Consider the following 19,738-nt stretch of genomic DNA (forward strand, 5'->3'; position numbering starts at 1 on the left):
GAGACCACGTGCAGCTCGTAATTACTGGGCACCCCCCCGCCTACTCTTTCTCCTTCCATTAATTAATCAATGTTTCTTATTGCTTGCTTGGTCGCTGGAGGATGAGGTTGAGTTGCCGTCGGTGAGAATGGGCCGCCGGAGTCCATGAGGCTGGGTCAGACGACTCAGACTCCTTCCCTTCAAAAAAACGATGAGCTAGAAACTTCTTTTTTATTTTTTTTAAGAATATCTTGTAATTTTAATGGAAAATAAGAGTGACAAAAAATGAGATTGCAGACGTGGCATCATCTCAGTTGTTCTATTTGTTTGGATGGCCAGGATTAGAAGCCTGGTATAAATGGGCAGGGAAAAACCAGGTAGAGGATCCTGGTCCGTGTATGCACCATCTTCATCATAAGTTCATAACCACGCCCATCTAATATATATATATATATATATTGACTGCCCACATGCATTTATTGGCTAGTTTATAGTGAATGGTGCACGTAAATGTGCTGCAAAACACAAAGCAGGAAAAACATCGATGGATCTGAAAATAAATTAGAAAGGTCAAATCGATCAGGATATACAATTGGTTTTGTGGTACCACGTCTGTATATGATATGGAAAAACACTTTTGATAGTTAAAAATTTATATTTTAATAGTAAAAAAATAAACTCATCAACATTCAAAATTTAAAACTGTCGTACACTTTTATATGGTAGATCTTTGCCACCGATACGAGGTTTTTGCACTTTTTTTGCTTTAATATAATAGAAAACTGAATTGAAAAAATCAAAATATTCTTATTTTTAAGAAAATTTTAAATGAAATGAGTTCAAAATAGTACATTACAATCAATTTTTAATTTAGATAATAAAATAAGATCTAACTTAAAGTCTAGATGATAGAGTGTAATAAAGTCTTTATTAATATATGCCCAACTATTAACTGTGAGACTTTGAAGTACTTGTCTCAACTTGCAATAAAAATATAAATAAATTGTGGAATTATGATTGTATTAGAACCTGAGAGAAGTTTAATGCGTTTGTAGGTGTGGTTTTGTCTCATGTTTTAAAATTTAAAGCTTGTTTGACCAAAGCAGGTCCTAAAATAAAAAATTTAGGTTGAAAATCAGTGATGGAAGTTGTGCCAAACTTGATACTACCATTTAAGGGTGTCTAGACTCTAGCGACAAGAGGACTCTTTATATGGACTGCGCGCATTTGGTCGCACACTCTCACTCATGATGAAATTTGCTGAAAAAGTTAAAGTTTGGCTGACAAATTAAAGTTGCATATAAATTATATAATAATGAAAAAGAAAGTAAAGATATCTTGAAAAACAATTTGATGTTTTCTGTCCATCTATCTGTCTCTCCCAAGTCCCAAACAAACCAAAATAAATATATATTTCTAAATAGAAAGTGAAAATGTCTAGAAAAACAATTTGATGTTTTCTATCTCCCTCTCCATTAATTAACAGCCCAAAATGAATATATATTTTATATAGAAAAGTAAAGTACAAATGTCTAGAAAAACAATCTGATGTTTTCTATCTCCCTGTCCATTAACAAACCAAAATGTATATATATTTTATATACATTTGGATTCTCTGTTCATGTTTTTCTATTTTTTTCTTTATTTTTTATATTAATCACATATTATAAATTCAATATGTATGAGTAACAAAACAAATAAATACATAACAATTTTTAAGTGTGTGACATTATATTCATAAATTCGTAATTTTTGAATTTGCTATATATAACTAAAATTTTAAACAAATAAAAATTCCTGAAAACAAAATAAGTACAAATATATATAGCAGATAATTTAATTAGCAATGTGATTGTAAATTGAGCAAGTAAGCAACAGCCTGGCCAAAAAAAAAACAGGTAAGAAACAGATCGACTATTCTAATTTTCTTTAATTAAAGAGAAAAATTGTGAAGGAATATCCGGTAAATAATAAAAAGATGCATGCGAATAAGGCGTGCTTGTAAATAATTCTTGTAATAATCATGGTCAATTGGTCATAACATAGGCCCGTATATGGGATTTATTGAAACTTATCTGAATGTATAGCTCACTTTAGAAGAAAAATTCTTACAGTGTTGTCTGATTAATTAAATTATGATAGATAGGGTTTGAATATATATTGGATGTGAAATTCAAATTATAATAACATGATGATGATGATGGGTGCATGTAGAGTAACCATCCTAAAAGCCAAACATGTCACGTTTATAGAATTGCACTACAAATGTCTGTAATATGCAGTATGTAGACAATACATGCATGCACATGGATTCAATATTCACCAAATTTCTCAATTCTCTCTTGCCCCACTACTTTCTTCCTTCCTTTCATTTTTCCTATACTTATGTAAGTTGACAAAAGTATGTAGTACTCTACATAGCAAGTACTCTCATAGTTCTACATTAATTTTCAATAGTAAAATTATATGTATTATCTCAAGTTCTCAACTAGCTAACTAGTTATATTTTATATTAACTTTTCAATAAAAATAGACTCACGTATTCAGATAATTGTACTCAATTTGTAATATCAAGACTCAAGAGCATATATATATATCATGTTAGCCCTGGCTAACCATAACATAAGAGTTTAAGGAACCTTAATTTTGGGGGTATTCAATTTTAGTTGTAGATATAGCCAGCGACTAAAATTGAGGTTGGAAAATTAAGGAAGCACATGGATTTTGCATGCAGAAAATATTGAAACATGCATGCTATATATATATATATATATAAATTCAACACCCAATTAAGCAGTGCTGTCATGCATGTTCTATATATAAATTATATAATAATTACGATGGGTTCATTCATCCACTCTCATTTGTCAAAAAGCCCAGCTCCATACATATGAAATATAAGCTTTTATTAATCCCAAAAAAAAAATTTCAGTCCTACGTTCACACAATAATGCTAATTGAATAATTGTCACAATTTTTTTTTCTAACATTTGTATCCCACTTTATGTGTTATTATTTTATTAAAAAGATTTTTTATTTTTTATTTTTTGTAAGTTTTATTTTTTATTTTTTAATATTTAATTTATAAATAACATGTAAGTTGAAAAAAAAAAATGTAAGATGCTTAGCAGTACTGTACGTTCACGTAACCATCTTTGTCATTTGGAAGCTTGTGGTTGCACATTTGTAATTAATTCTTCATTTTCGTTTTTGTACGAATCATTTCAATTTTCAATAACTATCAAGCATGCAGAAAATGGATGCTTTTTTTTTTGGGTTAGAAATCAGAATACATGCTAATTACTTGTTTTCTTTTTCTTGTATGCATGGAAATGACATATAATAAATTTAACAATTAACAAATGTATATATTAATATGAAAAAGTGATTGACCCAAATCATGGAATTTTTCTTTGAACAAAACATAGTTTCAAGTAACTTGACCCAATTTTCAAGCCAAAAAAAATTAGTTGACCCAATCATGTAGTAATGTTGGATCCGAAGAAGCTATATAGTAGCTAGACAGCCTAGACATGCAATTCTCATAATTCCAAAACTATCCTCGTATTCTCTCTGAAACTACAAAGTTTGCCATTTTCACGAGCTTTGTCACTGTCCATGATATAATGCAGCTCATGTTAAATCAGTCTAATAATGCATATATGTTGCCATGTTGCAAAGACAAAGAGGGATCACGAAAAGATTCCAGATTAGATTAAAGAACAAAAACATTAGCGGCTAAACGCGTCAAAAATCTATACCAACAGCGACCTCTGCCCAATCACAAACAGACACGTGTCTAAACACGGCTTCTTTAAGGGCCGATCTGCCATTTCACTCTCTGCTCTCTCATTTTCAAAGCGCTTTTACTCGAGAGTCAGAGCTCTCAGTTCGCAGCCCAGAGTCATATGTGGACTGATCATGACGTGGCCTTTTTCAATTTGGGATTAATCATTAATGTAATGTCAAATTGTCAATTAATTTCTTGGATTATTATTTTGTTTTGTTTTTTGAACTTTTTCCGAGTGGGGTCAGTTTTGGTACTCTCGTAGCTCTTGTATTTTTCAGTTTTAGACAAAAAACTTTTGTGATTCTTTTGGTAAACATTTAATTTCGACGCGTTGTCATGCCATGCAAAGACAAAATTCTAGAATGTTTATTGACTACCCATGACTCAAATCAAGGCGTGGATATTGATTAGATTACAGCTAGCTTAGATCGATTTCCCTCCCGCGGGAATTAATTAAATTAACTTGTAAATCGTAATCTTTACCATTAAATGCATAAGATGGTCTTAGGATTTTTAGGCATTCTACTTCAAGTAATGCACGTCTTGAGTGGAAATTATTTGTTCATAAGGCCTTGGTATCTTTGCTAAAGATGATTTACAATTTTACAAACTTATGTTGACATTGTTTCATTTTTTAATTGATATATTGTTATATTGTAAATTTAAATCACATATTTTAATAAGAGTCAACGTGATCGATAATTCAGATTAATAACCTCACAGCATAATATGTCAACATCATTTACGAGTAAAGTATGATATCATGATATCGATCTTATTTACAATCTCAATGAATATTTTGTATTTATACCTTCCCTTGATAACTTCCAATATAATCAACAAGTAAATTAATGCTTAATAATTCAATTTCATATTTGACAGCACACTAGGAATTGGGATTTGAATTTGATGACAAGCAAAATATCAGAAAATATTAAGAGCTAGAGTATCCGAATCATAAATATTACCTCTCTTCCCTAATTTGATTATGCAAAACTAATTATCAAGGGTTTAGTTATACAACCTATATGGAGGCATTATTTGTAGGCAGGGCCAAGTTCACCTAAACACAGAAAGCAAAGCCCAAACCCATTTTGAATTCCACACACTGAGTTCCTCTGCCACACCAATATAAATACCTGCTTAAAACCCAACAAATCCACCAACATTCTCAACCCTCCCCCCCCTCTCTCTCTCTCTCTCTCTCTCTCTCTCTCTCTCTCACACTTAGATCCCCCAAAAAATAAATAAAAAAACAAAAGAGAAAAATGCTGCAGCACAGACAACTCAGCCTTGTGACTCCTCTCTCTCTGTTCTTTATCTTTTTCTCATCTCTCAATGTAAGCCATCTAAATTTCTCGACCCAGATAATACTCCTTTTCTTTCTTATTCACATTTTTTGAATTCGTATTTATTAAATTTTGTATTGTCAATGTTTTACTGAGTTGTATGGGTTCTGTAAGTTCTGACCCATGTGTCAATATTGTTATGCCCAATGCAGGTTGCTCTGGCCATCGCCGGTGGGAACTCCGGCGAGAAACTCGCAGCGGAAAACCCATTTACCCCCAAGGCCTATCTGATTCGTTACTGGAACAAGGAGGTTCGAAACGACGCCGAGAAGCCGTCGTTTTTGCTCTCGAAGGCCTCCCCATTGAGCGCCCCTGACTCGGCGGCTTTTGCCAAGCTAGCCGCACAGAACGCTCTCTCGACGCGACTGCCGGAGTTCTGCTCCGCGGCGGACCTGCTCTGCTTCTCCGATTTGGGGCAGAGCCTCGAGAAGCACGACAAGGACGCCAGCTTCACTGGCTATTTCAACAAGAACTTCACGAATTACGGGACGGATCGACTCGCCGGACTCGACTCGTTCAAGAACTACTCACTCGGCGACAACCTCCCGATCGACTCGTTCCGGCGGTACAGCCGCGACTCGTTGAATCACAAAGACAAGTTCATAAACTACGCCTCCGACGGGAACGTGGTGGACCAGAGCTTCAACAGCTACGCTGCCGGAGCCACTGGAGGAGCCGGCGATTTCAAAAAGTACGCAGACCAAGTGAACGTTCCGAATCTCCGATTCACATCGTACTCGGACGATTCCAATGGTCGGGCCCACTCGTTCACGGGCTACAGTGAGAACGCCAACTCTGGTGACCAATCGTTCACTAGTTACTCCAAGAACGGCAATGGGGCCCCGAACGAGTTCACGGGATACGGGTCGAGCGCCAATGTGGTCGGGTCCGGGTTTACTAGTTATAGCGAACAGGGAAACGGAGCCAACGACACATTCACGAATTACGGGAACGACCAGAACGTTCCCCAGAACAACTTCCAGAGCTACGGCGACGGTGGCAATGGAGCGATTGAGACCTTCACCAGCTACAGAGACCAAGCCAATGTTGGTGACGACACGTTTCAGTCGTACGCCAAGAACTCCAACGCCGAGAAGGTCAATTTCGTCAATTACGGGAAATCTTTCAACGTCGGGTCGGATAAGTTTACCGGGTACGGTAAGGGTGCCAAGGGAGAGTCGATCGGGTTCAAAGGCTACGGTGTGAACACGACTTTCAAAGACTACAAGAACAAGAAGGGCGTGACGTTCAAAAGCTACACCAGTGTCAGCTCCAGCTCTGACAACTTGGCTGCGACTAAAATGGCGGCCAGTGGCAGTTTGGTGAAAAGGTGGGTGGAGCCGGGCAAATTTTTCCGGGAGTCTATGCTCAAGAAAGGGGTTGTGATGCCCATGCCCGACATTAAAGATAAAATGCCCAAGAGGTCGTTTTTGCCTCGGACCATTTCGTCCAAATTACCGTTTGCCACTTCCAAAATCTCCGAGCTCAAGCAAATCTTCCACGCGGAAGACAATTCCACAATGGAGAAGATGATTCTAGACGCCTTGCAGGAATGCGAGAGAGCTCCGAGCGCTGGCGAGACGAAACGCTGCGTTGCGTCCGCAGAGGACATGATCGACTTTGCAACCTCGGTGCTCGGCCGGAACGTTGTCGTTCGGAGTACTGATAATGTCAACGGGGCAAAGCAAAACATCTTGATCGGATCGGTCAAGGGAATCAACGGTGGAAAAGTCACGCAGTCGGTGTCTTGCCACCAGAGCCTGTTCCCTTACCTACTCTACTACTGCCACTCCGTCCCCAAAGTCCGGGTTTACGAAGCGGATCTACTGGACCCGAGTTCGAAGGCCAAGATTAATCACGGTGTTGCCATATGTCACTTGGACACGTCTGCTTGGAGTCCGACCCATGGATCCTTCATGGCCTTGGGTTCGGGTCCGGGCCGGATCGAGGTTTGCCACTGGATCTTCCAGAATGATATGACTTGGAGCATAGCTGACTGATGCTGAGACAGTTTTAGCCGTATTGGGTAATTTGGGTTCGAACATGTAGCTAAGAAAGGTTAGCCCGTGGCTCGACCTCGAGTTAGTTCATTTTTAGTCTTATTAAGTAATGAGTTTTTTTCTTTTTTGTCTTCTTGTCTTAATTATATATAGTATATGAGTATATCATCCTTGCTAAATGTTTATGTTGCTTCCTCAATAATTGGAAGCCAAATTAATGGAACAATGGTTAAGCAATTATTAAGTGTTATAATTACTTTATTGTTTTACATTAATATCTCTTATTTTGGTCTATTAGTGTTTTTTTAGATAAGATTAAATTTATAAGTGTTGAAATTAATAATTTATTTATTGTGTTAAATCCAACCTTCAAATATAATAAGTGTTGGCAAAACTCACTAAATTCCGCCCGAAAAAACAAAAAGGAATAGCTTGGGAGACAATACAAAAACATTGGGGAAATTTAGGAAAATAAAGTATCAGTGTGACTGTGAGAGTACAAACTACAAAATGATGTGTCTACTACGTATATATAGAAGGCCAATGGGGATGTGGCTCAAAAGATGAGGTGGTCCAAGGGCCACACGGTTTCTGCTGTTGAAATGTGTGGGAATGAGAAAAGGCCATAAACCCATATGAGTATATGACCCATGAGGGCCAGCTGTTGTTGGGGCACTGCTGCCTCTACTACTTGTTTTTGTTTATGGGGGAAAACTCCATCATCTTGCTATAGGCTTCACAGTTGAAGTTGAAGTTGAAGCTCAACCCCAACAATTTTACAGGATATATGGCAATTTTGTTGGCTTTAATAGTACCAACACAAAGTTTTGTTTTGTATCATTTGGCATTTTCCTAAGATAAACTTTTGTATGGGTTGGGTCGGCCGTGGGTTTGTATAATTTTATTACATAACAATAAAAATATATAAATGTCATAAGCGTTTAAGAATACGTTATTATGAGAAGCATTATCAAACACGCCCTAAGAATATATTATGGGCAAAATGAGGGTACCAACTCGGGAAGGCTACATATAAACACTAGTTGCGAATGGTGTGAGTGTACGTCATTGTATGTTGCTGTTTTTTTAGTAGTTTTTTAAAACTTTTGGTTGAGGTTGCATTGCATATTTTGTTTTCTACAGTATCTGATTAATTAATGCTAATTTTCCAAATAATAGTACGTGCAACAATAAAGTAAAAGAAAAAAGCATGCAAGTTTCACAAGTTGAAATGATATCTAAACTAATTAGAGAATACAAGGCTAAATATTAATACTATATTTAGAATGAGCCCCCTTTTGGTGTATTTATTCATTGATGCACTTGGAATTAGGTTTGAATAATAGTGATGGGTTAATGTTGACGTTGATGCGAAACAACTATCAAGGAAAGCGAAAGTATGGCAGACACCTTCATCAAGGAGTTCAAATTCAATTAGCTAGAGAGGGAAGCAAACATTATAGCTGGAAATGGATATACACATGTATAGGAATAGGACAAAAGTTAGCATCCCTAATTCATGTTTGGACCTGAAGCATCAATTTGCATGCATGGGTGGGTATTCATTTTCAAGCATATATGTCAAAGTCAAGCCATTAGCTTCCAAGTTCCAACCCTAGATTAAAAACACAAATTTATGTTTAGTAATGAGAATTAATTTGCTTATGTAACCTACTATATAAGTATACATGTATGTTATAAATTGAACTTTAGATTTCTAATAAACTATTTAGATTGAAATTCAATAATGATTAAGAGAAGAAAGCAGTTTAAATTCAAAATGATATAAGTATTGTTTATTAATTAGTTTCGAATATGATTGACCTCGTAAAGAATAGTAGATCTGAGCATCATTGTGTCCCAATAGGGACAAAAGTAGCATCTATATTTTTTTTTTTGGTCGAATAAAGTAGCATCTATATTGGTAGTCCATATTCCAGTCATATCAAGAACTTATGACTTATGTCATAAATATTTAACATCTTCATATTAAGAACTTAAGACTTGTAATATTAAGAACTCTTTGGTTCTTCCTACTCTGAACTATGAGGTTAGCAATTAAGATCCTCATTAGGGTCGATCAACTTAATTATAATGCTCCACTTATTACAAATAATGTTATTTATAAGTTAAGTTAGTCTATAATGTGGCTAAAAAAACAAAGTTAGTCTATAACGGACCACTTTGTGAATTGGTCCTTTTCTTTCGTTACATTGCGCCATCTAAAGGACCTCTTTCTTTAATACTAGTACTTCCTCGAGGACAGACGTTTCTTGCACTGAAAGGGAGATATTTTAATTGTTGAATGAATTGAAGTACTATTGTTTCAAGTTTCAACAACCCATTTACCTTTAAGCCAAAAAAAAAAAAAACCCATGTACTGTCTGGTAACAAAATTAAAATAAAAAGAAACTCATTTACAAATTTCCAATATATTAAAGTATTAAGTATATGTAATTCAAGCATCATCCCGTGGGTAATCGTACATATATATTCTCATTTGAGCTAAAAAACTTTCGTCTCCACCAAAATAATTAAAATGATGGTAAGTTAATAGGCAGAGGATCTTAATCCTTTAATAAGGATATTTGAACCATATTTTGATACCTTAACCTTATGTGATTTTATTGGGTCGTTAAATGGAGATTTGAAGAATATTATGAGAAAGATCACAAATCTTAGCAAATGAAGATTTGAATAGGCACAATATGTAAAGTATAACTAATGTAGATATCTTATGAGAATTACGGAAAAAATAAATTGATTTAATTTAATGTTGGAAAATCATAAAATATTATTGGGATTTGATCCGATATTAGAGAATCGCTAGAGGTCTTATTGGAGCAAGATGCTCTAGCTGAAGCAACATCAGACACCGTAGAAAAGTAATATCAATTTCCCTAATCAACATTTTCCATCAAAGAAATTCATTACTTGATGATATATTAAAATAATTAACCATAATACAATATTTGTTTGAAAGGAAATTATGATAAAATCATAATACATATTTAAGAGACTTTATATATATATATATTGTTTTTGTAAGAAAAGACTTCTCTATTATTTTTCATTTTGTTTTATACCTATGATACTTTCTTTAATTTCTTATTTTTTTTTTATTTTTTATAATCATACCTAAAATACTTTGACAAAGTAGTAACTAGCAGACTTAGCAGTAGATGATGAGTCTCAGCATTGAGCATACATACAAATACACAAAAGTATGATTTTCGATCTGATATATATAAAAGCTATAATCTATCAAAATTTGACTTGGATCTGTATTAGTACTTATATGCATGGCTTAGGCTTTAGGGGAATTTCCAACTTTCTAATTAAGGCAGTATCATACACGTTTCTATGCATTGATGTATAGTGTTATATACAACTTGTCAATGTACTACTTCTTATGCCAATTCTGAAATCTATACATAAATAAAAGGAGGTCTCACTCACTCTCACATTGCTTTTACCAGTAGCAGTAATTAAAGCAGAAAAAGCTTTATCTGCTTCCTCTTTTCAATCACATTTCTTTGTACCAAAACGATTCAAATTATAACCCACTAGTTCTTGCAGAATCATCACAAGCTTGGGGTTCAGATATCTCATACCAATTCACTTTATATCTTACTTTCCAGATTAAACTTGAGTATCTCGGTTAAGCTCAATTAAATAGTTTTGTTTCTCTGCATTGCTAAATGGTATGGTGTTTCAGTTCGATCAATGCAGGAAAAGCAGGGCTATCAGAATCTGATAGCTTTAAAAGAAGAAGCTGAGATTTTGGTAACAACTACCATATAGCTTGCTAGGTGGACCACGGACAAGACAAACCAAGTCCATCACTTGCCATAAATTTGGTAGCTATGGAGGAGCTGTTCAGAAAGGTCCTATGGTTAGGGAATCTCTGCAATTTTTTCTTCCCTATAAGCCATGCCCAGTTTGTGCCCATATGATCAGATCATTACCAACCACTCTGTTCTATCATAAATATCCAAGATATGGTGAAAAAATCCCACTTTATATGTATCTTGCTAGCTTTTCTCTCTCACTCTCATCTTTTCATTTACCATGTTCAATATTCCAACCGGTGTTATCTTTATGGCTCTGTTTTGTTAGTTGGGTCTGCCAAAACCAGAGGGCTTGCAGTTAATTCAAAACTCAGGAATTAAAAGCCAAACAGAGACTATAAATCATAATCAACCAAAGTTGGTGGGAGAAAAGTCAAAAAACAAACCAAAATTGAAACAGCTGGTGCAGAGCTAAAGATCATGCATGTTTAAGCTGCTAGGCTTAGGCTGCAATATTTCACTTGGGGGTCCTGTTGTGGTTTTATTTGAGAATTCAGAGTCCGATGGGTCAATCTCAGCAGATTCCCACCAAGAGAATTAAATGCAGCTACTACTACAGAGACCGCCATAACTCTTTGTCACTGCCATGATATTGTGATGTCCAAGTGATGTAACAACTTACAAATTAAAAAAAATAAAATAAAATCCTCAATTTCCTTGAATACTGTTGACATGAGGACCAAACATAAGACTTTATATATGTACATGTAGTTTCTTGACAGATTCTGAATCTAGATTAATGCTACGCTAATTTTTATCTGATTATGTAGTTCATAATCAGTCAAACAATATATATAAGTTATCCTTATCCAAGAAGCATATATTGCAGGTGAGGATATATAGCATGTTTAACGGCTGAAATTATTCCAATATTTAATTTAGTTGTTATCATGTCTAAAACTTCAATGACATGTCTGTGTCGGTGTGTCCCATTTAATGATTAATATCTTCTTCTTTTCTTCCTCTTTTTAAGTTCTTTAAGAATTAAAAAAACTCAGTGATCATATCAATAACTTTAATGTATGCCATTAAAGTGCATATCTTCTATTATGTTCTTTGTATCATGATCATTCATATTTCATCCCCATTAAGCACTACATACTATATTTGCCATCGAGTTCAAATTCGAAAATAAGACGTGGCCATAAATGAACTTGGCCCCTACGTTCATCTAGTGCTTTGTTCAATGATTTTGGCTATGACATGCTTTTATGTTCTTAAGTTTTGGTTTGCTGTTTGCACTTCAAAAAGAGGTTTTGGTTACAGTAGTTGAATATTATGTTGTTAGAATATTAAATAGTTTATACATTTAAATAATAATTTATCTGATCAATGATTTAAATTTAAGATTGACCTTCTAAATAGCATGATAGACTGTTTAAGAAGACAAACTTTACTTAATAAATGATGTTAAGATTTATTCTACTTTAATCCAAGGAGTAAAGGGTGACTCTTATTTTGTTGTATACAAACTTATGCATGTGCTAACATTATTATAAATCAACCTATCACCTATGTGACCATCTGGTGAGACATGCTAATTGTACCTTTTATTTTATTTTATTTTATTTTTAATTTTTTTTTCAGGGGAAGTTTGTAGCCTTCAAGTTCCAATTTAATGGACCATTATTCAACTAACGGGTCCATAGAAAGCCCAAGTCTTCTTTGTTGGGAGAACCTCTTAGGTCTTAACTAGCCCAATGACCAAAATTCAGTTTCTGACCTCTAACTCAGCCCGCTTCAAACCCTAAATTGTTGGGCCTAACAGGCTTTCGGCCCATATATATTGTGAGACTCAGCCCACAAAGAATTCTTTGTCTGGGAAATCGATTCCAGCCTTCCAGGGACTGACTACTGAACTTTTGGAAAGCAGGAAAACAGACATGGCGGCTAACTGTGCGAGACGAACCCTACAAATTTCTTCAGCTTCTGCGAAAACCCTTTTGAACCGTACATCATCTTCACCTTTTGCGTCCAGAGCTTCCCAGCTTAGCGAACTTTCTGGCGCCAAGCCCACCTCTGCTTCTCGATTCGCTGTTCAGAAGCTCAAGTTCTCAAGGTTGGACTTTGTTTTTGTTCGTTTTTTATTATCATGCATTTTCCATTCATTTGACCGTATACTTGTAATTTTATGGGAAAGAATGGAAAACAACGCTTTCACATTGTTTGGATGCCGAGAAAATTTGAAAAAGGGGAAATTGAATCTAGGGTCTTCTGTGATTAAGGTTATGTGAGAAGTAATAAATGGAACAAGCCCCAACTGATTAAAATCGTTGTATTAAGCTTATTGAGTGAGCTTCTTTGTCTTCTTGAATTCCAAAACCTGGATATTTATGTTCAAGATTTCATTTACTCGCTATAATTGCACATTGCACGTGCTCACAGTCACAGCTCAGTTCATTATGAGATTATCTTACGAATACGCTGATGGAATTTGGTTGTTGTTTAGCTCAATTCCCTTCTGCTCATATATGTAAATTTCTTTTAATTGTACTATTGTTATATGATTATGATATTGGTGCCCAACTTTTTAGACACTATTAGGAAGACTGCTTGTGAATTTGTTACTAAACTTACTATGATTTGGTTGAACATTGTTTTTGTTCATTTTATGAACTTGTTCTGGGTATTAAGCTTCATGTATTGCGAGCCTTTGAATGAAGTTTAATGTTGCACTTTCAGGCTTCCTGTGGAGTTGGCCGGTGCGCAGTCATTGATCCCATTGCACAGTGCCACTGCTTCTGCCTTGTTCACTTCACTCCTGTCTTTACACAATTGCAGCTGGGGGTGCCTATCCGAAGGTACTCTTCAGAGTTTATTTTTGTTTTCATACAGTGCATATGTCTGTCAGTTTGTGGCCTATGATTTTAAATGTTGTTGTGTATTGTCTTTTCTAGAATCCATATCATACCCCTCTTCTATAACATTGGTGAATGACATTTCATGTGGAAACAATATCAATGGGGATTTTGATTTATTACCAAGCTAAATGGTTATTTTGTTAATGGATGGTAAGGTTTGTTGCGGAGGAGGTAGTGTATACATTAGATATCTTCTCCTGTTGCTTCCTGTTTTTCAAGTGAGTTGAGTTGGACCTGCATATTACTGATGTTTGATGTTGTATTTAGATTGTAAGAAGGGGGTTGCATTGTGCTTGCAAAATTATAAATGATTCATGTTTTCTTACAGTGGTCTGACTGGGTTTTGTTTAGAAACTTATAGATATTTTCAAATGGAGTTAGGAATGAGCATCCCCCTGGTGGTCTGACTGGTTAATATTCTAATTTATCAATCTACTAAGTATAACTTAAGTAATAGGATCTCGGTTCTTATATCATATATGGATGGCTAAGATACATTGTGAGTTGGATTCCTTTTCTAAAGAAAAGCTGCATCTCAGTCATCCATAAAATTTTATCTAAAGGTGACAGATGCAATCACTTTAAGCAACTACTTAGATAAAACTGGAATACTAACATTATTTCTTGCACCAGAAAGCATCCCTCCTCATGGGTCTTAAAATTGGCTTAGATCCTGTGAATCTTTTCTAGGAGTAGGAAAAATAATGCTTTAGTTTAGTGCATTGTGGTCAACAGAATGCATGAAAAATTGCTGCGCCAAAAGAAGTAGCTAGGACTGTTGATGACTTGATGTTTTTAATAGATATTCAGGTGACATAGGAGTGGAAGAGATAGAAATATTGGGAGGTTGTTATATTATGCACAGATTGAGGGACGTGCCAATCACTTTAATCTATATCTCCTTTGCTATGGTTTTAGAATTTCCTTCAAGAAAACTCCTTACAACTTTTGATCTTCCAGTGTTTAACAAGATATGTACAGACATTCTTCCATTAGATATATTTTGATATTAGTGTTAATTGACAATACATTGCCACATTAATTATGAGTCTCTTGACATGGTCACTCTCTCATATTGCCTCATTAACAATGGGTTTGTTACTCAAGGGTGACTGTGATCTCTGATCATTGTTTATAACCATATCAAGTAATATTGTTCATTGAGGCTTGTCATATCATGGCTCTATTTCCTCTATCTTCCCTTCAAATTTTCACCTTTGTACATTGGTTGTATTTGTTTACAGGTTTTGCAACCCCACTATAACATGGCCAGTGAGCTGCTGTCTCTAGGTACAAGCTAGACCATGAAGAGCAGATTTTGTTTCATTGCATTGGTCTGATTGCATCTGAACTTTAATGCAACTTCAAAAAGATAGATGATCGTTTCATTGTTTCACAAGGTTTTTCAGACTGTAATGGCTATGCATGTCCTCGTTAAAAGTTTTGAAAAAAGAGATCGGGAATGCCGTGGTATAAGTATAAACTGCAATTAGCTTAATATTGTTTTTGAAACAGTTGGCGAATCGCATTTGATGCGTGTTGCGTATGCTAACAATAATTGCAAGCCGTTTTGGGTCATGAATGATAAGCAAAATCTCTATTTCCTGCAACAGTCATCATCCTGTCGGGCAAACTGTCACTTTGGTCCAACCTTTGGTTCATTTATAATCTGGTATATCTAATATAGGATGCAATGCATTAATGCAATGCCTTGCTTTTTTTTTTTTTGGAGGGGGGGGGGGGGGTTCTGAAAAAAAGGTGACGAATTTGCGGGGCTTTTAGACTTTTAGTAGATGTATCATGTATCTATCTCTAAGGTCTAGGGCCCTTAGTTTAGTTCGACTTGAACAATGATTGGTGCCAGGCATTAATCAACAATGCCTGGCTGGCTCTGTACATGTAAATAGTCATTTCTCATTGTAAGTCAATTACAAGTTGACACATGATTGATAAGGAGGAATAGATTATTATGAAAAATAAATTCAATGTGTGCCAACTTCTGGTTAAACTAAGCCAAATATTTTTGTACATTAATTGGCATAAACTAGTTAAAACAGTAAAACTCACTATTTTTCATGACATTAAATAGTTCTCATTAACAATGGTTTAATATTGGCATTAAATAGTTCTCATTAACAATGGTTTGATATTGTAAGTTTTAATCATTTTTGTCAATCATTAACAATGGTTTAATATTGGCATTAAATAGTTCTCATTAAATCGTTCCTATTAAATAGTTCACATTAACAATGGGTTAATATTGGCATAATTCTTGTTAATCAAATACATGCCTTTGTCAACACTGAGAAGGATCTTCCTCCTTTTCCATTTAGCAGTGTAACATTTTTCGTCTGACTTTACATTGAGGTTGATCATCTAAGCAATACATTCTAGAGGGAAATTCACATTAAGCACCAAACAAAAATCAAACTAATAAAAAGTACAACTTTTGCTATCATATTTTTTTGAAAAATATCAAAAAAGTATTTTCAGAGTATCACATGAAGAGAAATATAAATCACAAGCAAGGTGTGATACTGTGATGGAAGATGCCCAAGGTTTAAATTTTGGTGTTATGAAATATAATTAAAATAAATTTAATTTTTTCTAAAAAAAGAGGAGCCAAAAAATTGATTGATTTTTCGGAAATAATTAAAAATCATTACGTGACGTGACTCGCCAACAAGATGTGACCGTTGCCGCAACGTTCGAAATTTATAAAATTTGAAAAAGTAGCCTTTTGGTACATACTTGCCCGTTGCCAACGGTCGACTAAAAACCTCATCCACTTCTTAGTCCCAACCAAGAAAACCCTTGAGAACCAAGAAGTATCTTCTGAAATCTTGATTAAGTTCTTGTTCAAAGTGGGGGGTTTCGGTTGAAATAATCACCTGGGTATACGATTTTCCGAGCTTAATCGTAGTTGTGCGTGATTCTTGAACATTGAAACGCTACTAAACATGGCGGCTTTGGCACCGGGAATTCTGTTGAAGCTTCTGAATGGAATGAACACAGGGGTCAAGCCGACCGGCGAGCACCGAAGCTCGCTTTTGCAGGTGACGGACATTGTCCCCGCCGACCTCGACGAGAAGAACCTCTGGCCCACGCAGGGCTTCTACATCAAAGTCTCCGACTCTTCGCATTCGATTTATGTCAGCCTTCCCTCTGAACAAGACGACTTTGTTCTCAGCAACAAAATGCAGCTGGGGCAGTTCCTCTACGTGGACAGATTGGAGCCGGGGTCTCCGGTGCCTGTCGTGAAAGGCGCCAAGCCACTTCCCGGTCGGCACCCGCTGATGGGTACCCCGGAACCGCTAATGGGTCTTAGAGAGAAGGGAGAGAGGGGTGAGCAAAACTCCAACTCAAAGCCCTCTAGAAGGGGTTCTTGGGGCACAGGCCTCAATGGGGCTGATGGGGTTTCATCTCCCATGGTTTTGAAGCCTGTTACTTTTGATTTTGACCAGTGCACCCCGGTTAAAGAGCGTGGGGGTCGAAATGGGTCCATGTCTCCAATGATTAGGGGGAGAGTGGGAAGAGATGGAGGCTCCAATGGCGGAATTCGGTGTTCGTTTGGTGGTGGACTTTTGGCTAAGATGGTGGATGCAAAGGGAGGAGAAAGTCCTGCTTTGCTAAGAAAAAGCTGTGTTACCCCCTCCATGTCCAAATTTCCAAGGAGCAGGAGTGTATGTGAGCGAGAGCCAAAGATCCCAATGAGTCCCTTCAACTCATCTGTAGGTACATTGCCTTTCTTTATTACATGTTTACTTACTTTGTACACTCCATTCCATAACATGGCCAAGAATTGCAGCAATTGATTGTCATATTTCTTGTTGCAGGAAAAGAAAAGCTTGACTCCACCACCGCGATTACGGAATGCAAGAGTGGCAACTTCCCTCAATGTGGCTGCTGGAGAGGCCCAAAACTCCTCCAACGCAAAGCCAACTTCTCAGCCACAACCTCAGTCTGGTAATTCGTGCAGCGACAACAACAGCACTAGCCTCAGCCTCCCCATGAATTTACCAGGAAAACTCAGCATGTTGGGCAAAGTAAGTCCCGCATCCCCAATCTTCCTTTTAGTTTATAACCCCAACCAATTTGTTTGGCTTCCTTGAGTTGATACTGAGAACAAAACCAATTTGCAGGAAGCTGTGCAGCAGCGAGAGACAGCTCAAAAGATTGCCCTTAATGCACTTAGAGATGCTTCAGCTACTGAGACTGTAGTCCGTTCTCTCAAGTACAGCCAATCCCCTCAATTTTCTTATTGTAGTCCAAGATTTCTAATATTTGTTTGCTCAGTAGTTATCATTTACATTAAGATTTGAGAGTGAAAATTCTGTGACTTGCTAAGACGAATATTAATGGCTGCTTTGTAGGATGTTTTCCAACTTGTCCAAAACAGCTAGAGCAGATGCCCCAGCACCCTGCTTTGATAAGTTTCTGGAATTCCATCACCAAATTGTCCAAGCAGTGTCTGATATGGTCTCAATTCAAGCAGCTACTTCAGCTTCTGAAAAGACTCAAACTCCAAATGTTAAGCAGCATAAAGACAAAGATAAAGAAGAAGATTCCTCAATCTTACACGAAATCGGTCACAACTCCATGAACACAAAACTAAACTCATCCAAAAGAAGGACTGCCTTGTACAAATCAGTTGCACTTGTTTCTGAGAGAGGTGAACAGAATACAAGTTTTGAGAAACTCCTGAGAAGCTCTACTAGTAATCAGAAGGCGTTTCCAGAAAGAAAAGTGCATTCCACTCCACTTGGGAAGCTGACTCTTGAAACCATTGGTGAGAATGATGAAAACAAGAAACCAGCTTCTAGTTCTTGCAACTTAAGCAATACAATCAAACTGGGTAAGCAGATTGAAACAGAAGCTGGAAACTGGTTTATGGAATTCTTAGAGAAGGCTTTGGAGACAGGCATGAAGAAAACAAAAGGCACAACAGATGGGGATGTCAGGAAGGTTCCTCAGTCTCTCATACTGAAGGTTATTAACTGGGTGGAAGTAGAGCAGTGTGATAGCAGTAAGCGGCCAGTACATCCCAAAGCAGCACAAGTAGCCAGAAAGTTGAGGATCAAGGTCAAAAATCCATGACTTGTGTTTTGGGTGGAAGTAAACTCTGCTTCTGGCATTGCCTGTGTTACCATTATTTGGAGGTTCTGTTGAATCTCTTGTGAGTTATGTACGAGTAGTGATAGAGTAGGCTGTATTGTTAAAGCACTAAGCATAATATGTTGATTTGTTCATCTTCATCCTGCTGGCTTCATGATCTGCGTATAAATTTGTTTATTTCTGAAAATAAGGGGATACAATATATCTAAAAAAAATGCGTTGTGTAGACTGTTTTTTCAGTGACATTTGACCTAGTAAAGGAGTAGGACACTCTCAGCTCTGATTACTCAAAAAAAAAAAAAGATAGAAAAAAAAACACCCCTAATTTGATAAAGGACAACTTTAAGGTCAAAATCACAATTTTGAATCTTAAGATATTTCTAATTTTCTGGTTTTCTTTTCCATTTAGAAATATCCTTTACTAAATAGGATTTTCTCTTAAAGTTTCTTTATTAATTAAGATTTCTTATGTTTACTAGTTTAGATTTTATGCCTGTATAAGGGGCCTTTCTCTCTACCTATCCTCCTATCCCTGCTTACTTTTTGACCATGTCAATCTTTTAGTCTATTAATAAAATCTCTGAGCCTTTTTCAGATAAATTTCAGTGTTCTTATTTTGGGTTTAGACCCTTGTCTGCACATTGGTTCTAGTTTTTCAAACCTTAAATTCCGAAGGGGATGACTATTCAGACCACACAAAAGACTGAGTTGACCACCTCTTATTTTTTTGCCCCTTTTTCCTATTTTGCCCTTGAATTAAAAAAAAAAAACTCATTTTTTCAGATTTAATTGG

At 36.2% G+C, this 19,738-nt stretch overlaps 3 protein-coding genes across 3 annotated transcripts; all 3 read left to right on the forward strand.

Annotated features, from left to right (window-relative positions):
* The first annotated feature begins 4,977 nt into the window (after positions 1–4,977).
* Positions 4,978–7,304, forward strand: PG2 (polygalacturonase 2). The gene is made up of 2 exons (XM_086231982.1): positions 4,978–5,109; positions 5,271–7,304. The coding sequence occupies exons 1-2, from the start codon at positions 5,038–5,040 to the stop codon at positions 7,116–7,118; spliced, it is 1,920 nt and encodes a 639-aa protein (XP_086088108.1). The 5' UTR covers positions 4,978–5,037; the 3' UTR covers positions 7,119–7,304.
* A 5,496-nt stretch (positions 7,305–12,800) lies between these two features.
* On the forward strand, positions 12,801–15,403 carry LOC147294984 (uncharacterized). Its single transcript, XM_086234133.1, has 3 exons — positions 12,801–13,028; positions 13,652–13,770; positions 15,075–15,403. Exons 1-3 carry the CDS (start codon positions 12,853–12,855, stop codon positions 15,092–15,094), a joined length of 315 nt encoding a protein of 104 aa, XP_086090259.1. The 5' UTR covers positions 12,801–12,852; the 3' UTR covers positions 15,095–15,403.
* Positions 15,404–16,713: 1,310 nt separating this feature from the next.
* On the forward strand, positions 16,714–19,000 carry LOC147294985 (dicer-like protein (DUF936)). The gene is made up of 4 exons (XM_086234023.1): positions 16,714–17,561; positions 17,667–17,876; positions 17,973–18,064; positions 18,204–19,000. Exons 1-4 carry the CDS (start codon positions 16,791–16,793, stop codon positions 18,925–18,927), a joined length of 1,797 nt encoding a protein of 598 aa, XP_086090149.1. The 5' UTR covers positions 16,714–16,790; the 3' UTR covers positions 18,928–19,000.
* The last annotated feature ends 738 nt before the right edge of the window (positions 19,001–19,738 follow it).

This window comes from Dryas octopetala, chromosome 2 (genome assembly GCF_963921425.1).
Source record: "Dryas octopetala chromosome 2, drDryOcto1.1, whole genome shotgun sequence".
Lineage (NCBI taxonomy): Eukaryota > Viridiplantae > Streptophyta > Magnoliopsida > Rosales > Rosaceae > Dryas > Dryas octopetala.

Bases quoted from the DNA above. Each gene is read 5' to 3' on its own strand.
- PG2 (XM_086231982.1), top strand. From the start codon at position 5,038: ATGCTGCAGCACAGACAACTCAGCCTTGTGACTCCTCTCTCTCTGTTC. The intron at 5,110-5,270 runs GTAAGCCATCTA...TGCCCAATGCAG, and splicing joins TCTTTTTCTCATCTCTCAAT to GTTGCTCTGGCCATCGCCGG.
- LOC147294984 (XM_086234133.1), top strand. From the start codon at position 12,853: ATGGCGGCTAACTGTGCGAGACGAACCCTACAAATTTCTTCAGCTTCT. The intron at 13,029-13,651 runs GTTGGACTTTGT...TTGCACTTTCAG, and splicing joins CAGAAGCTCAAGTTCTCAAG to GCTTCCTGTGGAGTTGGCCG. The intron at 13,771-15,074 runs GTACTCTTCAGA...ATTTGTTTACAG, and splicing joins CTGGGGGTGCCTATCCGAAG to GTTTTGCAACCCCACTATAA.
- LOC147294985 (XM_086234023.1), top strand. From the start codon at position 16,791: ATGGCGGCTTTGGCACCGGGAATTCTGTTGAAGCTTCTGAATGGAATG. The intron at 17,562-17,666 runs GTAGGTACATTG...TTCTTGTTGCAG, and splicing joins TGAGTCCCTTCAACTCATCT to GAAAAGAAAAGCTTGACTCC. The intron at 17,877-17,972 runs GTAAGTCCCGCA...ACCAATTTGCAG, and splicing joins AACTCAGCATGTTGGGCAAA to GAAGCTGTGCAGCAGCGAGA.